The 20,194-nt window shown below is 42.7% G+C and overlaps 1 protein-coding gene across 1 annotated transcript in view; it reads right to left on the reverse strand.

Annotated features, from left to right (window-relative positions):
* Positions 1 to 9,896: 9,896 nt before the first annotated feature.
* Positions 9,897 to 20,194, reverse strand: part of LOC110327660 (beta-galactosidase-1-like protein 2) — a 29,828-nt gene continuing 19,530 nt past the window's right edge. Inside the window, exons 11-19 of the mRNA XM_021206781.1 lie at positions 19,671 to 19,751; positions 18,997 to 19,103; positions 17,506 to 17,652; positions 12,890 to 12,958; positions 12,344 to 12,431; positions 11,450 to 11,537; positions 10,888 to 10,999; positions 10,109 to 10,225; positions 9,897 to 9,998 (exon numbers count right to left, since the gene is read on the reverse strand). Coding sequence (XP_021062440.1) covers positions 9,897 to 9,998; positions 10,109 to 10,225; positions 10,888 to 10,999; positions 11,450 to 11,537; positions 12,344 to 12,431; positions 12,890 to 12,958; positions 17,506 to 17,652; positions 18,997 to 19,103; positions 19,671 to 19,751 — 911 coding nt within the window. The remainder of the gene's footprint in view (positions 9,999 to 10,108; positions 10,226 to 10,887; positions 11,000 to 11,449; positions 11,538 to 12,343; positions 12,432 to 12,889; positions 12,959 to 17,505; positions 17,653 to 18,996; positions 19,104 to 19,670; positions 19,752 to 20,194) is intronic.

Here is a 20,194-nt window from a genome sequence, read left to right on the forward strand (position 1 = left end):
ATGAACTAACCAGTACCCTCAGAACTTGTATCTCTAATTGCATATGCATCGGAGGATAGCCTAGTCAGCCATCAATTGGAGAAGAGGCCCTTGTTCTTGCAAAGGTTATGTGCCCCAGTACAGAGGAATGCCAGGGCCAGGAAGCAGGAATGGGTGGGTTGGGGAGCAGGGCAGGGGGAGGGTATAGGGTACTTTTGGGATAGCATTTGAAATGTAGATGAAGAAAGTATCTAATAAAAAAAAATAACAGTAAAAAAAAAAAAAAAAAGCTAGTCCCGCCTCTCCACCTTCTCTTCCTCCCTTCACCTTTACCCAGAGGCAGCCTCTGTATAGCCCCTCCCCAATCAACCTTCCATGTGATATCTGTCATACAGTGTGACTTTAAAGCACCAACTCCATGGATCATAACACATTCCCCTCTAACACTGAAGGTGTAAAGATAAGAGACAAGTTACTGTAGCTTTATCACATCTTGACTACCTTGCCAAAGATGAATAAGTCATTTTCCTACACCCGGTGTCACCTTGAGTTCCAGAAACAGGAGCCACGTAACAGAATAGATCACCCCCAAGGTGAGGGCAATTATCCATGATATGCATGCTGTACCCTGAGAGTACCAGTTTGTTTTTCCAAGCTAGAATTGAGAGATAGTGGTTAAAGAGACCTCACTTGTGTCAGGATTGCTTGATGATGCCTTCTTCCTAATTCTTCCTTTATCTAAGACATAAGGTAGCTCTAATCCAGTGACAGGAGGTGGGTGTCACTGGATTCCTGTATTTGTTCCTGTTCTTGATGTGAATATCTTTTCCCTGCTAGTTGCCATTACTGTCTCTCTCATAAACACACCGGAACAGGCGTCTTAGTCTAACTTTCTGGAGCTACTAGATCTCAGGCATTTATCTTTAAAAACTCTTCTTACAACTTTGTCAAACCAAATAAGAAGAAAACACCTTTTGCATGTTGGTGTCTTGCAGCTAGTCCACCCTGAACAAGTAAAAGAAAAGAATGGAAAAGAAAAGAGAAAGGAAGGAAGGAAAGAAGGAAGAATGGCGACCATGTGTTAGGTCCAAAGAAAATTCCAGTTCCCCAAACTCCAAAGACATTCCAAATATCCAGAAATGAGCTCAACCTGGACTGTAGAAGGATTGCTGGAGGTTAGATAAACATCAGCAGGCCTCAGGAACTTATGAAATTTGTCCCCTCTACCAAAAAAGGTCTGTTCCTTACCTATGGCAGAAGTGACAAATGGCTACCTATGACTCCTATCAGGATCTCTCTTGCTTCCTCTTGTTCTCTCTCACACTGTCTCCCTGTCTCTCTATCTTTCTCCCTCCTCACTCATTCTCACTCTCTATTGTTCTCTATTGCTCTCTCTAGCTCGCTCTCTCTCTCTCTCTCTCTCTCTCTCTCTCTCTCTCTCTCTCTCTCATAACTACAATTTTAAAAAATACCTCCCCCTTAGTCATACTATGGACAGATCACATTGTCAGCCTCTACACCACACATGCTGGAATCAGCCTTATTCCAGGGTCTATTTTCTTATCTTTCTTCTTTGGCCAGCACTGGCTTCTTTCCATCACTCTGGGGAGGCAAAGCAATGCATACCTTGACCTTATAAGCCCTGAAGCTCATGGTGAGGTCTTCCAGTCAGTGAACCTCTTCTTTTTCCGTCTCAATTTGTAAGGCCCTTTGCACTTTTATTGTTTGTTTGTTGTTTTTATTAATTATTTTACTTGTTTACCTTTCTTTTTTCCATGTTGATTTTAAATTTATTTTTTTATTGGATCTTTTATTTATTTACATTTCAAATATTATTCCCTTTCCTGGTTTCTCCTCTGCAAACCCCTATCCTATTCCCCTTACCCTGCTTCTACAAAGGTGCTCCCCCACCCACGTACCCACTCCTGCCTCACTGCCCTCGCATTCCTCTACACTGGGGCATCGAGCCTTCACAGGACCAAGGGCCTCCCTTCCCACTGATGCCAGATAAGGCCCCTTCAACTCCTTCAGTCTTTCCCCTAACTCCTCCACTAGGATCCCTGTGCTCAGTCTGATCGTTGGCTGCGAGCATCTGTGTTTGTATTGGTCAGGATCTAGCAGAGCCTCTCAGGAGACAGCTGAATCAGGTTCTTGTCAGTAAGCACTTCTTGGCATCTGCAAATATTGTCTAGGTTTGGTGTCTGCATGTGTTTACCCTTCAAATGTTATCCCCGTTCCTGGTCTCCCCTCCATGAACACCCCACCCCATCCACTTCTCCTCTGTCTCTAAAAGGGTGCCTACCCATCCACCCACACACTCCCACCTAGCATTCTAGCATTCTGCTCTTCTAGGGCATCAAGCTTCCACAGGACCAACTACCTCCCATTCCACTGGTGCCAGCATTTGCTGTCATCTGAGTTTTTGCTTTTAGCTATGCTGATTGATGTCAAGTGGAATCTCAGGGTCGTTTTGATTTGCATTTCCCTGATGACTAAGGAAGTTAAACATCTCTTTAGGTGCTTCTTGGTCATTTGAGATACCTCAGTTGAGAATTCTTTCTTTAGCTTTAATAGGGTTATTTGTATCTATGGAGTATAACTTCTTGAGTTCTTTGTATATTTTGGATATTAGCCCTCTATCTGATGTAGGATTGGTAAAGATTTTTTTCCCAATCTGTAGACTGCCATTTTGTCCTATTGACAGTGTCCTTTGCCTTACAGAAGCTTTCTAGTTTCATGAGGTCCCATTTCTAAATTTTTGATCTTACAGCCTGAGTCATTTGGTGTTCTGTTTAGGAAAATTTCCCCTGTGCCAATGTATTCAAGGATCTTTCTCACTTTCTCTTCTGTTAGATTCAGTGTATTTGCTTTTATGTGGAGGTCTTTGATCCACTTGGACTTGAGCTTTGTACAATGTGATAAAAATGGATCAATTTGCATTCTTCTACATGCAGACCACCACTTAGACTAGCACCATTTGTTGAAAATGCTGTCTTTTTCCACTGTATGGTTTTAGCTTCTTTGTCAAATATCAAGTGACCATAGGTGTGTGGGTTTATTTCTGTGTCTTCAATTTTATTCCATTGATCTACCTGTCTGTCTCTGTACCAATACCATGCAGATTTATCACTATTGCTCTGTAGAACAGCTTGAAGTCAGGGATGGTGATTCCCCAAGTTCTTTTATTGCTGAAAATTGTTTTTTCACTATTTTTAGAAGATTTTATTTTATTTTATTTTATTTATTGGATATTTTCTTTATTTACATTAAAAATGTTATCCCCTTTCCTGATTTCCTCTCTGAAAAATACCCTCCTCCTACCCCGCTTCACCAACCCACCCACTTCTGCTTCCTGGCTGTGGCATTCCCCCACACTGAGGCATAGAGCCTTCATAGGACAAAGGGCCTCTCCCCACATTGATATCCAACTAGGACATCCTCTGCTGCATATGCAGCTAGAGCCATGAGTCCCACCATGTGTGTTTTTGGTGGTTTAGTCCCTGGGGGTACTGGCTAATTCATATTGTTGTTCTTCCTATGGGGCTGCAAACCCCATTCAGCTCCTTAGGTCCTTTCTCTAGCTCCTTCATTGGGGACCCTATGCTCAGTGCAATGGATGGCTGTGAGCATCCACTTCTGTATTTATCAGGCACTGGCATAGTCACTCATGAGAGAGCTATATCAGACTCCTGTTAGCAAGCACTTGTTGGAATCCACAACAGTGTCTGGGTTTGGTGGTTGTATATGGGATGGCTCTCCAGGTGAGTCAGTCTCTAGATGGTCATTTATTCAGTCTCTACTCCACACTTTGTCTCTGTAACTCCTTCCATGGGTGTTTTGTTCCCCCTTTCTAAGATGGATCAAAGTATCCACACTATGGTCTTCCTTCTTGAGTTTCATGTGATTTGTGAATTGTATCGTGGGCATTCTGAGCTTCTGGGCTTCTGAGCTAATATCCACTTATTAGTGAGTGCATATCATGTGTGTTCTTTTGTGATTGGGTTACCTTACTCAGCATGATATCCTCCAGATCCATCCATTTGCCTAAGAATTTCATGAATTCATTGTTTTTAATAGCTGAGTAGTACTCAATAAGTGTACCACATTTTCTGTATCCATTCCTCTATTGAGGGGCATCTGGGTCCTTTCCAGCTTCTGGCTATTATAAATAAGGCTGCTATGAACATAGTGGAGCATGTGTCCTTATTACACCTTGGATCATCTTCTTGGTTTATGCCCAGAAGTGGTATTGCTGGGTCCTCCGGTAGTACTATGTCCAATTTTCTGAGAAACTGCCAGACTGATTTCCAGAGTGGTTGTACAAGTTTGCAGTCCCACCAACAATGGAGGAGTGTTCCTCTTTTTCCACATCCTCGCCAGCATCTGCTGTCACCTGAATTTTTNATCTTAGCCATTCTGACTGGTATGAGGTGGAATCTCAGGGTTGTTTTGATTTGCATTTCCCTGATGATTAAGGATGTTGAACATTTTGTCAAGTGCTTCTCAGCCATTCAGTATTCCTCAGTAGAGAATTCTTTGTTTGTCTCTGTACCCCATTTTTAATAGGGTTGTTTCTCTGGAGTCTAAATTCTTGAGTTCTTTATATATATTGGATATCAGCCCTCTATCAGATGTAGGGGTGAAGATCTTTTCCCAATCTGTTGGTGGCTTTTTTGTCTTATTGACAGTGTCTTTTGCCTTACAGAAGCTTTGCAATTTTATGAGGTCCCATTTGTCAATTCTTGATCTTACATCACAAGCCATTGGTGTTCTGTTCAGTAACTTTTCCCCTGTTCCCCTATGTTCAAGGCTTTCCCCCACTTTCTCTTCTATAAGATTCAGTGTATCTGGTTTTATGTGAAGGTCCTTGATTCACTTGGACTTGAGCTTTGTACAAGGAGATAAGAATGGATCGATTTGCCTTCTTCTACATGATAACTGCCAATTGAGCCAGCACCATTTGTTGAAAATTCTGTCTTTTTTCCACTGGATGATTTTAGCTCCTTTGTCAAAGATCAAGTGACCATCGGTGTGCACGTTCATTTCTGGGTCTTCAGTTCTATTCCATTGATCTACCTGCCTCTCACTGTACCAATACCATGCAGTTTTTATTACAATTGCTCTGTAGTATAGCTTGAGGTAAGGGATGGTGATTCCCTCAGAAGTTCTTTTATTGTTGAGGATAGTTTTTGCTATCGTGGGTATTTTGTTATTCCAGATGAATTTGCAAATTGCCCTTTCTAACTAGGTGAAGAATTGAGATGGAATTTCAATGGGGATTGCATTGAATAGGTAGATAGCTTTTGGCAGGATGGCCATGTTTACTATATTAATCCTGCCAATCCATGAGCATGGGAGATCGATCTTTCCATCTTCTGAGATCTTCGATTTCTTTCTTCAGAGTCTTGAAGTTCTTGTCATACAGATCTTTCACTTGCTTGGTTAGAGTCACACCAAGGTATGTTATATTATTTGTGAGTATCGTGAAGGATGTTGTTTCCCTAATTTCTTTCTCAGTCCATTTATCCTTTGTGTAAAGGAAGGCCACTGATTTGTCTGAATTAATTTTATATCCAGACACTTTGCTAAAGTTGTTTGTCAGGTTTAGAGGTTCTCTGGTAGAATTTTTGGGGTTGCTTATATATACTATCATATCATCTGCAAATAGTGATATTTTGACTTCTTCCTTTCTGATTTGTATTCCCTAGACCTCCTTTTGGAGTCTAATTGCTTTGGCTAGAAGTTTGAATAGTACATTGAAAAAATAGGGAGAGAGTGGGCAGCCTTGTCCTGTTCCTGATTTTAGTGCGATTGCTTCAAGTTTCTTTCCATTTAATTTGATGTTGGCTGTTGGCTTGCTGTATATTGATTTTCATATGTTTAGGTATGTGCCTTGAAGTCCTAATCTTTCCAAGACCTTTAACATAAAGGATGTTGTAGTTTGTCAAAAGTTTTTTCAGCATCTAATGAGATGATCATGTGATTTTTTTTCTTTGAGGTTGTTTATATAGTGGAATACATTGATGAATTTCCCTATATTGAACCATCCCAGCATCTCTGAGATAAAGCCTACTTGATCATCATGAATGTTAATTTTGATGTGTTCTTGTATTTGGTTCATGAGAATTTTATTGAATATTTTTGCATTGATATTCATAAACAAAATTGGTCTGAAGTTCTCTTTCTTTGTTAGGTCTTTGTATGGCTTAGGTATCGACGTAACTGTGGCTTCATAGAATGAATTATGCAGTATTCCTGTTTCTATTTTGTGGAATAGTTTGAGAAGTATTAGTTCTTTTCTGAAGGTCTGATAGAATTCTTCACTAAACATAAATTCTGCACATTTATTTTTTGTTGGGAGATCTTTAATTACTGCTTCTCTTTCCTTAGGGGTTATGAACTGTTGAGATGGTTTATCTGCACCTGATTTCACTTTGGTACCTGGTATCTGTCTAGAAAAATATCCATTTCATCTAAATTTTCTAGCTTTGTTGATATAGCTGTTGTAGGATCTGATTTTTTTTTTTAATTTCCTTAGTTTCGGCTGTTATGTCTCCCTTTTCATTTCTGATTTGGTTAATTTATATACTGTGTATGCCATTTAGTTAGTTTGGCTAAGGGTTTATCTATCTTGTTGATTTTTCTCAAACCAGTTCTTAGTTTTTCTGATTCTTTCTTTCTAATTGGTTGATTTCAGCCAATTGGTATCTCCTTAAGAGAATTTTGTCTGGCATGTTTTTCAATAAACATACAATGACTTATCTAATACTTATTGGGCCCAAAGAAAACTTCATTTCCCCAAATTCCAAAAGGCAGAAGGGACAAATTATTATCTGTGGTGTCTATTGGCATATCAAGGTGTATGCTGGCCTCCAAGTTCCTTCAGTATCACAAGTTCGTGTGTGTGTTACAGATTTCAAAGTCCTTTCCAGGAGCATCTTAGCCCTTCTCATCCCCTTTCCTCCCCTAAACTTCCTCAACTCAACTCACAAACTTATTTTCCTTCAGCTACCCATTTTACTTATTAACTTGCTTCTTTCTGTCTTTCTTTCTATCCTCTCTCTCTCTCTCTCTCTCTCTCTCTCTCTCTCTCTCTCTCTCTTTTTTTTTTCTCCTTTCTCTCTCTCCTTTCTCTCTCCTCCCCTCTCTCTTCCTCTCTTCCCCCTTACTCTCCCTCTGTTCTCTCACACTCCATCTCTCTTTGTTCTGTTCCTGCTTCTTTCATACTCAAGTCCAGACTTATGGCAATGATCTCTCTCTCTCTCTCTCTCTCTCTCTCTCTCTCTCTCTCTCTCTCTCTCTCTCATAAAAGCCTTCCCCTTAATCATACCATAAAGCAGTGATACCATCAGTCTGTACAAGAATACATTCTGACTCAATGTTTCTTCCTGTGTCATTTTATGTATTTGTCTATTAGTCTTTGTGTCTGTGTCTAGGCTGAAAAACCTGGTGGCTGTAGCCAAAGTCCTATTAGACATTTATCTACATGAGGTCCACTGAGACAGCAAAGAAAGGAGGCAAGTGCTTCCTCTGGCTCGCCCTGTGTGATTTTAGGTGTCTACTCTTATTGGAGCTGTCAGGAGGATATCCGTTACTTTTCTCATTGCTCTGACAAGGTACCTGATGAAAACAACTTAAAGAGATAAAGGTTGATTCTGTTTATGTTTGAGGGCACTGTACATCACTCCAGGGAACATACACCCATGAGAATCGACTTTCTCTGTATCATCAGGAGAATTAGACAACTGCTCAGATGTGCACAGTCAGAAAGCAGACAGAGGGGTGAACTCTCGCTCCATCTTCCTCTGTATGCAATCAGTGACCCCAGTACATACCATGGTACTGTGATGGTTAGTGTCAATTGTTAAGTTGACAGAATCTACAATCCCCTGGGAGATAGGCCTCTGTTCATGCCTGGGGGCACTTCTCTTGATTGTGTTAATTAATATAGGAAGAGCCATCTTGATTGTGGGAGGAATCAATCTCTGGGCAGAGGATGCTAAGCTTATAAAACGCAGAATGAATACTGAGTACTATCATGATTGCATTCATTTCTCTCTGTTTCTTTTTGCTTTCTTGCTTGTTTGTGTTTCTTTCTTGTTTTTTTTGCTTTGTTTTGTATTTTTGTTTGTTTGTTCTGTTTTTGAGACAGGATATCTCTACATAACGCTGGCTGACCTGGAACTCATTATGTAGATCAGGCTAACCTCAAACCCATAGAGATTCACCTTCCTCTGCCTCCTGAGTCCTGGAATTAAATGTGTGCACTACTATCACTATGCTGGCATATCTGCATCCTGGCTGCAGATGAGATGTGACCAGCTGCTTCAAGCTCTTGGTGGTTGGACTTCCCTGCCATGATGGACTGCACCTGTGAGCTGTTTTCCCCGAAGTTGCTTTGGTCAGGGCAGTTTGGAACAGCAACAGGAAAAGAAACAGAGACAGGTTGTGAGTGACTCTCTTCCAAGCTAAGTAACTGCCATCTAGATGAGTTAGGCTGTATCCTCTTGTAAAAGGATGGTCTCATTTGGGCTTCTGGACTGTTTGTGCTCTTCATGGAGGGGTACCAGCAGCTCTCTACTGCCTGTTACATGCAATTCTGTATAATTGCTCATGACTTTGGAGAAAGGCTAGAGTATATTGGCAAAGGAAGACCAGGGGAGAGGTGTTCTATCTATAAGCTATAAAGAAGTCCTCATTCTGTTTAGTAAAGGCTTCACAGGAGCATCATGAAAGGGGGATGTCCACACCCCAAAGTAATTCCTCACCAGTGGTCTGGAAAGAGGTCCAATAAGCTGATTGGTTCCCTAGAGTAAACCACTGGAAAAATAAAGGAAAGCATCATTGACTCTAAATCCAGAAACCAGATATGATAGCTGCCTGTCACTGCCTGCAGTTTCTGATTTATTTATTTGGAAACACACCATTTGTTTCCACTTCAGATTTACATTTGCAATGCCAATTATTCTGCACATCTTCTTGCTTTTTTATCCCCCAATTTTTTGGTGGTCAAAGAGCTTTTGTGACAAAGAAAGTGTACAGTAAAGCCCATTTTGTTGTGAGCATCAGAAACAGGTGAGCTAATGAATCAAAAGCTGAGTTTGCCATCAAGTGAGGAGGTGGATGGTGGAACCCAAGCCTGGCATGGGTGGAAAATGAAGCCAGTGTAGATGCACCTATGGGTCAGGACTGATGGATTACACCCAGTACCACTGCAGATGGGATTCCTTCTTCTAGCTTATATCACATTTCTTGAGATTCAATATCCTGAAAAACAAAATCTGATTAGCATACTGTGTGCTACATCTCCATCCCAAAGAGGGTAAAACTGTGACCTATGGGGACTAGAAAGCGTGCTTATATGGCCCAAAAAGACTTTACTGAAGTGAGACAAGTGTGTCTCCATAAGGCTCTCTGGGGCTGGGTTGTGGCTCAGTGACAGAACACTTGCATGGAATACAGAAGGTCTCAGGCTTGATTGCCAGCCATGAGGAAGGAAAGAGTGTCAGAGCACAAATGAACGTCTGACTCTTACTACCAAAAAAGGCCCTAGGATGGCTAGGTATCCAGAAAGTAGCTGCTTGGTAAGTACAAATATAGACACTCTGCAATTTGGGCCTGGCGTTCCATGCATTCCTTACTATGAAAACTGGCTAAAGGGCACTTGAAAGAGAACCTGGGAATTCTCTAACACAGCAACCTGAGAAAGGGCCATAGGGAGGAGGTTCATTTTAGAAAAGGTCAGAAGTGGAAGATGCTGAGGTTGCCTTGCAATGAGACTTGGACCCAAAACACAGTGGGATCATCAGAAAGGAAGACCAAGGGGGCTGGATGAGGCTGTTTGAGGAGAGGACTAATTATGTCATCTTAAAATGGGAAGGATGAATGGAGCTGTGTAAGCATAATAGAAAGTTCATCTACTGTACAAGGGCTAAAGATGTTCCCAGATGCATACCTAGTTGAGCCTTGTTTGTGAAGAGGATCTTTACGCCACCTCTCAATTCCTCAAACATTATGATCTACACAAAGAAGAAAGTAAATCAGTCAGATGATTCAAGTTCTCCCTCTGAAGTCAGAGCAGAGTGAAAAGAAAGTGAACTAGGAAACAGAGGACATGGGGAAAATTCACCTTATTAACTCCAGGTTGAAGCCAGGAGCCAGGGACAAAGATAGTTTCCTGGGGGCCAATGTTCCAGTATCGTCCTAGGCTTCTTCCATTGATGGATATGACACCTTTTCCCCAGCCCTGAAAAATATTGTGATGTTTCAGGATCTAACTTCTAGATGAAAAGCTTTCTATCATAACAGATAGACCCCCTATCCCAATGACACACCAATCCTTAGCATAGACCAAGACAGGATGGATTAACAACAAGAGCCATGGGTGGGATGGTGCTCTTCAGTCTGTGCCAGTGCCTTGCTTTGGAGGCAGCTCAGCATCAGGCCTCAAGGAAGAATCTAATTCCATCTCATTTCCCCAGGTCTGACCCAAGTCAGCAGAGAGGATGCCCACTTATAATCCAGTAATCATCAAAACACTCAAACTGTAGAATGTTGGGAATGGCAGCCAAGGTGCCCTGGATGACGTGCCACGGGTGGTGAACTCATCACAGTGGTACAGGTCTCTACATCCAGGGTTGTGTATGAGGACTAATAGGTCACACTCACTAAATCCCTGCTACAGTGCATGCACCAGCCAGGTTCACTGGCCCATGCTTCTGTTGCCTCTATTCGCTTTCCTTGCCCTGTCCTAACACTCCTCAGAGAGGAAAGCCTTCAGGATGTGACTGTGACTGGGGGTAGCTTGTCTTTCTGCCACAGGACAAGACTCACACACTGGGGGGATTTTCTTTAGGTTCTTGGGGAGGGGGCTGGGGCCCATGAGCAGGAGAAAAATGGCGCACTAACCTGTATTTTCATGAAGGTGTCCTGGGGAGGATCCCCGGCTTTCAAGTAACTGAGGAAAAAGGCAGGTCCCTGGACTTGACTTGTCACTGTTTGCCAGAACTTGGGAAATTCCCTGAGAGAGAACCGAGAGCCAGTGAGAAGCTGTACTTCTCTTTTAACATGCTACGTGTGGCCTCTGAAGTCGGCCTCTTCTTTGAACGCTGCCACCCGACCCCTGCTGCTGTAGCAGCTATACCCTCAGATACGTGATACAGCAGGTTTAACTGGTGGATGAGGGACAATCATTATGCTGGGAAGCTTGGCATCATTTCTTTGAGTCTCAGGACTTTTTTTATTTTCCGTTCCCTCCGCCCCCCGCCCGTCATCAGAAAACCAAAGGCTGAAGTCACTTAGAGACCTCTGGGCATGCTTCCAGCTCTGCAGGTTCACCTCTCTGTGTTATATTTTATTTTATTTTGTTTATCTGCAGGGTGGTAACTAAACTAAGTGCCTCACACATGCTGGGCAAAATCCTCCACCACCCTTACCTAACCTTTAGTCACCCTGAAGGTAAGGCACCCACCTTTGTATGAATATATTTTTCATTTCCAGGCTGTAGATTTTAAATGGTCTCAGTGGAGACTTGTCTAGATAGATGTCTCCAGTTAAACCTGTGGGGTGGTAATGAGAGGGATTATAAAGGAGGCCAGAAAGGCAGAAGGATGCTCTGGTTGTAGTCAGGGATCTCCCTGAAGGAAGGTGTTTTCTGGGTCTCAGCTGGCTAGAAGGTTTCTATAACCTCCCATGGGCCCCTTGCTTCCCCTTGTTGGTGCTGAAGATTGACCTACCAAGGCTCAATAGGCTTCAAGCATGCTAGGCACGTTCTACCAGTAAGGTACCTAAGCCCGTGTCCTGCACAGGCATTATCCTCATAAGTGTACACTCAGAGAGGGTGCCTCATAATCCCCATTAACAGCACAGAATCATGGCAGTTGCTACAGATCTGGCCAACACGAAGCTTCAGGCTAGCCCCAATACTCAGGTTTGTCAAAACACTAAAGATAGAAAAACAGTGTGTGGCTCTGCTCAGGAGTACTGGGCCCAAGCACTTAAGATAGAAAAACAGTGTGTGGCTCTGCTCAGGAGTACTGGGCCCAAGCCAAACACATATAAGCCCTGGGATCCTGGGAATGAAGACGTTATATCCCAAGAGAGGAACCCCAACTAGGGACATCACCAGAGCTTTCTCCTGCTGGTACCACTTTCAAACCCTTTACCAACATGTGTGGCAGTATGACAGGTCTTGCCTAGCAACTACACAACACAAAAATATCACAGTTTCTCTACAGTGATGACTCTCGGCCAAGAAATTGTGCTCTCTTTCCCAAACCCACGCCTGGCCCCAGCTGCCCTTGGCCTGGGGAAGAGCAGTAGCAGTCTGGCTACACTATCTCAGCTTCTCTCTTCCGGAGCCCACCTTTTCTCTCCTTGTTGATATCCTGCCCGGAAGTGAGTCGGCCTTGGTTCTCCACCAGGATCCTGAGAATCTGACTTTTCTTGGAGAGCTATTCAACACAGACCAGAGTCAGCATCACTTGACACCCCCCTTAGACCTTCCAGGCCTTCCTGGAGCTCAGACAGGACATGAACAGGTGGCTTGCAGACTTTAGGCCTCAGAACCTTGTAGGTCTCTAGCTATGGGACAGGCAAGCCCTAGTACCCCAGCTTGCCCCCTTTCTTTCTAGAAACAGGCACCTTAACATTTAAACGAGAATACTCTTGGGACTGGGAACCAAGCCAGAGCGCTCGGAACAGGGAATCCTCAAGAGGGAGTGTGGTACCCACTCAAAGAACATTCACCAGTACCGCCAAGACGTATACAACCCTCCCTGCAATTGCTGGGCTGCTCTGCATGGAGCAAACCAAGGGCAGAGGGAATGGAAATAATCTATAATAAGGCCTCACTAACCCTCAGGCCCAAGCCTAGCTGGAACTAGAACGTTACACATTAAATGTTATATACATCTTTGTAAAGAAGCAGCTCACTGTTGGATTGATCCAGGAGTCCTATATACATGTTATCCAAAAACACCTGCCAGAGAGAGAAGAGACACTGTTAGGTCCTCATTTAAAAAAAAAAAAAAGGAAAACAATATTGAAAATGCAAAAAACAGAGCAAGACCAGAGGTAGAATGAACTCCATGTCTCCCAGTACCGCATAGACTCGGGAGTTCACAAAGAACAGGTTAAAGTAATACAATGAGAGGATGCACAGAATGCAGCCTGGCATAGAATCCTCAATGAAAACTGGACCCTAGATCAACCATAGAGCAAGTAGGGAACAATGTTTAAAAGACCTGCAGGAAACTAGAGCAGAAGGAAGGATTAATAAACATCAAGGAAATGATGGCAAAGGGAAGGAGAGGAACTGAGGGACAGCAACTGTTCTGTGTGTATCTGCCTTATCCCAAGGGTTTAACATTTCAAGGGGTTCAATTCTTCTACATGCTCCCAGGTTGTATCTGGAGAGCCTACTACTGCATTTGAACTGATTTTAGGGATGATCTACGTGTAATGCCCACACTCCCCCATCCCACCCCCACCCCTGCCTCTTTACTATTACCTACTCTGCTGGTAGTGTTTTGTCAGCTTGACAAACTAGGGTCACTTGGGAAGAGTCCCCCATCAATTGAGAAAAGGTCTCGGACAGATTGGCCTGTAAGCAAGCCTGTGGGGAATCTTATTAATTCATGATTGGTATGTGAGAGTTAAGGCCCTGAGGGTGGTTCCACACTTTGCCAGGTGGTCCTGGGTAGTTAAAGAAGACTGAGTAAGCTGCAGGCAGCAAGCCAGTTCTTGCCTTGAGATTCCCACAATGATGGACTGTAGTCTGTAAGCCAAATAAACCCTTTCCTTTCCAAAAAGCTGTTTTATGTCTTGAGGTTTATGGTAGTAACAGAAATGCAAACTAATAGACCTATTATATTGATTAACCACTAGATTAAACCACCTGGCACAGTTGTACTAGTCAGGAAAGACCACATAAAAATAATTTGCTTCCTAGATTAATTAACTTAAATCATGTAATCATGTAGGGGAATTTCCCCCTAATTAATTGATTGGCTAATAAAGACAAGAAGCTAATTTCTGAGTGAAAAGAAGGAACTGGGCCTTCCAGGTCTGAGAAAGGAAGAGATTATGTGGGAGGAGGAAACGACCTTTTTTAATGGTGAGGCAGGAGTGAGAGGTGGCAGGATGTAGTCGGAGAACTGTCAGACTCGGGGGCGACCTCCACCACCGGAAGATTTGAGTTTAGGATGATAGATTCCACCCCCAGTGGTTGTGTCATCTGTTGATTTTAAACTTTGGTTGTCTGGTGTTTTCCATTCGTAGCAACTTAGGTGGGCAGGAGGGAGAGAACATAGCTGGAGCAGAACTGGGCAAAGGACAGAGAAGCAGAGGAGAAGTAACCACAGAGGAGAGCGTAGGCTGGTGAGAGCTTGCCCACAGCTGGCTGTGGGTTGGAAGAGAGCAAGAGAGCAACCTCAGAGCTTTGGAGAGGCAGAGCTGGCATTCTGAAGAGAGGCCTTGACTAGGAGAAACATACTGTCTCAGTCTCGGGCTATGCACCAGGCTAGGAACAGACAGAGACTGCCGATGTCGGCCATAGCCAGATTCAGCCTGGATCATTTTAAAACTACACACCACAAAAACACAAACTTTATTTATTTACTTTTTTATTGTTGTTATTTTGTTTTGTTTTTTCAAGACAGGGTTTCTCTGTAGAGCCCTGGTTGCCCTAGAATTTGCTGGAGACCAAGCTGACCTCAAATTCAAAGATCTGCCTACCTCTGCCTCCCAAGTGCTGGGGTTAATAGCATGCACCACCACTGCAGGCTGAATCGCAATTTTTCAAGTGTGATTTGGCTAGGAAACCATAACAATAAAAATCCTTAAGAATCAACAACCAAAGTATTCTTAATGTGAGATTACCAGAGTCTAATCACCGAAGTTATGTCGTATGGTCATTTATTGAAAGCCATCTTTTTAAATGTCTTTCTGGAAAACAGGTTGCACAGCATCAAGAGACCCCCAAATAATCACAATATATTGCACCATAACCATGATGCTGAGAGCAGACTGCTGTGGAAGAACAGGCCACATTCAGGCTGCCAGTGGTTTGTGGAGTCAACTGGAGGCAGAGAAGTAGGATAAAATGGTTATGCTGGCCAGAAGACCCATGACACTCTGAGGGGTGACAAGGAAGAGAAGAGGGTAGAATGATGGGAGGGTCTGAAGCAGGAAGACCAGCTGTATATTTTCAAAAGAAGAAGCAAGACACTGACTAAGACAGCAGTGGCCTGCAGATGAAAAAGGGTGAGAACTCACATACTGCACCACACAGGGGCCAGGCAAAAATACAGAACACAGAAAAGGTAAAAGGAACATGTGAGCCGAGATTATATGCAGGAAGCTGTGTGTCCAGGAGCAAATCCAAGGGTGACTTAGGAAAGCAACCATGTGCCCTGGGAAAGGAGTCTAAAAGGCTAATGGAATATATGTTAAGTACAGATAAATGTAGGCCACATTGTAAGAAAGATGTCTGTGCAGAGAAAAAAACGGAGGGAGAGGGCTTCAGCCAAAAAGATGGAAGTATAAGATCAGCCCTGATGGTTCACACCACAATCCCCGCATTCAGGAGGCAGAGGCAAATGGATCTGTGAGTTTGAGGTCAGCCAGGACTACACAGGTTAGGCTCCATCTAAAAAAAAATAAAGAAATGGAAAACAGAAGTGCAGGTTGAGTAGTGTTTGTCCAAAGTGCTTAGGGCAAAATCATTTCATTTGGGAGGTTTTCAGAGATTGGATTTCTATAGACTTTAGAAGTTGAACATCTCCAATTTAAAGAACAAACACACAAAGTTACATCATCATAGTACAAGAAGTTGCCATGTAGGCTGCTGTAGGGGGGGAGGGGGCTAGTCATCAACAGAATTATTCATCTGAGAACCCTGTGAGCTACAATAATGACCAGCATGGCAAGATATGCCCATGAGTGCAATAATGGCATGAATATTATGGGGGGTGTTGTAAACAATTGCTTTCTGGTTGGATATAAGTCCTGCTCCAGAGGAGGAGACATATCTGCTATTGTAAATCTGGTGAATAGTCCGTGGTTCAGGAGCACACAGGTCCCACAGGTAAACTATTCTTCTGCTAAATGGACCCAATATCAAACTGTCCTCTCAATCCATATCCCACTACTCATAGGTTAGCGTAGGCCTCAGTGCGCATCAGAGAAGTTTCTTCATACAGTGGACAATGGTTACACAGAGAATAAGTATTTGTGGATTCCACTGCCACAAACGGGACATCTATATCATTCTTCACCCAAAGCTTAGGGATCATCTTAGGAGAGGGGATGACAAGATTCTAAGAGTCAGAGGTCAAGGGGACCAGGTCAAAACATTGTCCCTTAGATGTGACAAGATTGCTGCACTCATGAGCTCACAGCAGCTCTAATTGCCTACAGAAGACCTAAAGACAATCAAGCCAGTCAATATTCTAGCATGGGAATGAGAGAAGTTCAAAGGAACTATTAACAGTGGATAGCTTCAAAGAATTGATAAAATAGTCTATTTTTTAAAGTAAAACAAAACAAAACAACCCCCCAAAAAACTCTGAAATTGTGTGCATGTGTGTGTGTGTGTGTGTGTGTGTGTGTGTGTGTGTGTACATATTTATATATATGGTGGGGTGCACATACCCATGCATGTGCCTGTGGAGGAAAGGGGTTGACATTGTGTATCCCCAGTCACTCATCACCTTATTTTTTAAGGTAGGATCTCTTTAATGGACCTTGAGCAAGCTGGGTTGACTGGCTGATCACTGGGCTCCTAGGATCTTCCAATTGTCAGTCCCCTGAGCTGGTATGACAGACATGTGGGACCATGCTTGACTTTTTATATAGGCGCTGGGAATCTGAGTTAAGGTCCTCAGATTTGTGCCGCAAACGCTTTACCCTCTGTATTATTTCCCCAGTTGCACCTGAAATTTTTTGAGCATTATCATATTGTCACTGAGCATCTTAGGCTTTGGACTAGGAATACCCAACCTGAAGTCTTGGGGAAAGGTGATATAGAAAAGATGAAGAGGAGAGAGAGAGAGAGAGAGAGAGAGAGAGAGAGAGAGAGAGAGAGAGAGAACCCTTAGAAGAGCTTGTAACTTGGAGTGGAATGGAACCTTCAGCTTCTGCACTGAGACTTCCAGTTGTACACCTGTCCTGAGGATTTTCTATTTGGAACACATATCTCAGCTAGATTTTTAAGACTTAAATGACAAAAAAAACCCTACTTTTCATATGCTATATTAACATTAGGAGTTGATACATGATAAATATAGGGACTACTGAATGAAGTACCTTCTGGATTTAAGATCACTATCAGCTCCTATAGCATTCAGCAGTATATGCCTAGGGATGTCTATGTATAAAATATTTCACTAAAAGGACAGATGATAATCAACAGCAATAATTTTTTGGTGGTCAAATGATTTGACTCTCGCACTTAGACATTTACCTCAGTATCATAGGATGATATCAACATATAAGTTCCACTAGGAACTACAAATTGTTCCCTACCTGCCCCCGGTCTCGAATATGACCCCTTGATGTGAGGAGGCCTCCATTGAAGATGACGGTCTCATAAAGTATATACCCAAAGGACTGGCCACTCCCTTCATTCACCCGCAGCTGCTCCATGGATAGAGGCTTGGAAGACTTGGTTGTCTGTGGCAAGGATAGGAGTTACAAACATGTTAAAGGCTCAGGCTAGAGGAAAGAATCTCTGAACCAGGAACCGTGGCCCACTTCTCCAGGGAGATGCTCCCAACACACATGCAAACAGGAATACTGAAAAGGACCACACAAGGACAATCAGGTTTAACCATAACATTTAAATTAACTTTTTGGCTTTCCCACCAATCTCAGAGTTTACTGCACATCCAGCCAGTGAATTATTCTGATGATTTAAACAAAAAGCTGAAATCAAGCGAAGCGCATGCATTGTGCTATGTGTCTGTAATTAGTAGTTGGGAGGCAGAAATAGGATTCCTGAGGCATGTAACCAGAGAGATTAGCCAGAACTGATGACTTCCAAATTCGGTGAAGAGAGACTCTGCCTCAATTTTTTTTTAAGTACAGAATGATCAAGAGAAGCATATGAAAAGAGAGAGAGAGAGAGAGAGAGAGAGAGAGAGAGAGAGAGAGAGAGAAAGAGAAGCATATGGCACTTTGAGCCTTAACATATATGCACACATATGTGTAAATACATTCACATGTACCCACATACATGTGCCCATATACATACAAGCACACACCTATACACATTATGCATAGAACAACAACAAAAACCCTTCAGAGCCCCTCAGAAAAACAAACTATTCTAAATCTGAGGAGCCACACAGTCTAAATCCTCCAGGGGAACAAAACAGCAAAGATGTTGACAGCTATGGGTGTCCTGTCAAGGAGACACAAGAGCCAACCAGAAGGGGTCCTGATGGACCACAATGGGTCGATGTGAGTGTCAAAGAGACTATGATGGCATACAACAATCTAGATCTTAAATGTTTACTTACCATACAAAGAACCACAGTAGCAAAACCAACCAACCAACAAACAAACAAAAAAACCCTGCTGAACCTTTGGAAGACATATGAACCCATTTGTTTGATTAACGAAAATATTTGAACTCATTCTTTTCCTGTATAAACTGTACGTAAAAGTAAAAAGGCGATGAAAACCTTTCTGTAGAACAATTAGAGGTAATAAATTCAGAGGGAATTGCAGAATTAAAATATTTCCAAGGCATTTGTTTCATGAAGTGTTGGCTTATTTCATCAACGCATGGCTTGGCTTGTTTCATTTCCACCTCAGTCTTCCCAAATTTAGTCTAATCTGAGCTCTTACAATTGGTTTCCTATTCCTAAGTGTAAAACTTGAAGAGGGACTAAGACTTCCAAGGATTACTTTGGTTCCCTAATCTTCTACTCCTTGGTCTTTGAACTATCTCTTTATTTCCTATCCCTTTTTTCCTAAAGTGATACCATGTGTCTATACCCAAGAAACACCTACCTTAACCAGATAGGGCAGGAATTCCCACAGGGTCATGAAATGTAACAATGTCACTGGCTGATAGGCAAACATCCGTGTAGCTTTTGGTTGAACAGTCAAGTTAGTATCTGCAATGAAAAGCACACAACTGGCAATCCTAGGATCTATCACAACCCCACTGGAAAACACCAAGTTCCCTGCTATCCCATAGCCTCCACAAACGAAGGACCCAGCCATGTAGCCCTAACTTCCTAATTCCAGGAAGAATTAAGGCAGGTGCTAACTGAGTACGGGTCCTCTCATATCCTTACACATCCGAGGAAGTACTCTCTATTTTCTTAGAAAAAGGAGCACGTCGACCTTGGCTGTTAGATCGAGAGAATCTCCCAGCCACATATGCACATGTTTTCACGGTTTGCCCTTTCTTCCTCACCCCAGCCAAGTCATGCTTACTGAAGAGTGCAGAAGGGGAGCTGGGGCCTGTAGCTTTTAGAAGTTTTAGAGGATTGCAGGCAGAGCCAAGGCCAAGCAACATGGTCCTGTGCTGAGCACACGAGAGTAGACCCTCTATCTCATACATTTCCAACGCCCATGACAAAATGAAACAAATTGGATTTCTCCCCAAAATGTCTCCACTCCCTTATCTCCCCCTGGAGATCACACTTCAGACTAAAGTTGCTGCTGAGTCTGAGTACCTGTAAAAGAATGGAAAAAACGTTGAAACTCCTGGTACCCGGGTGTGTATTCTCCACCTTCTGACACCAGTGCATTGTAGTCTAAAGAAAACAGACAAATGTGTCATTTCCCCCAAGAACACCTTAGGATTGGCTCTTTTCCCCTAAAGAGGGGAAAGAAAAAAAAATTAGTAACCTGAATGGTGGGGCCCCTTTGGCTATGTGATAAGGGAATTTTATATGTCCATTGGTCCAAACCAAGAGGCATCACCTGATGATCATCATGCTTTGATGAGGGTGGGGATTGTTAACAGGAGACAAACTGCATCTATGTGAGCGACTGCAGTATGCCCCAGGAACAATCTGTGACCCTCCAAAGCAGCGGCTTATCCTTCCTATCCAATTTCTTTTATTTTTAATAAATTAATACTTTTATTAAAATTTTAAATTTCTGATCTTCAAAACACACTATGAAGGTAATAAAGGTCAAGCTACATACTGTGAGAAAACATTTACAAAACATATACTTGACAAAGGCCTTTTAT

The sequence above is a fragment of the Mus pahari genome, chromosome 10 (genome assembly GCF_900095145.1).
Source record: "Mus pahari chromosome 10, PAHARI_EIJ_v1.1, whole genome shotgun sequence".
Classification (NCBI taxonomy): Eukaryota; Metazoa; Chordata; class Mammalia; order Rodentia; family Muridae; genus Mus; species Mus pahari.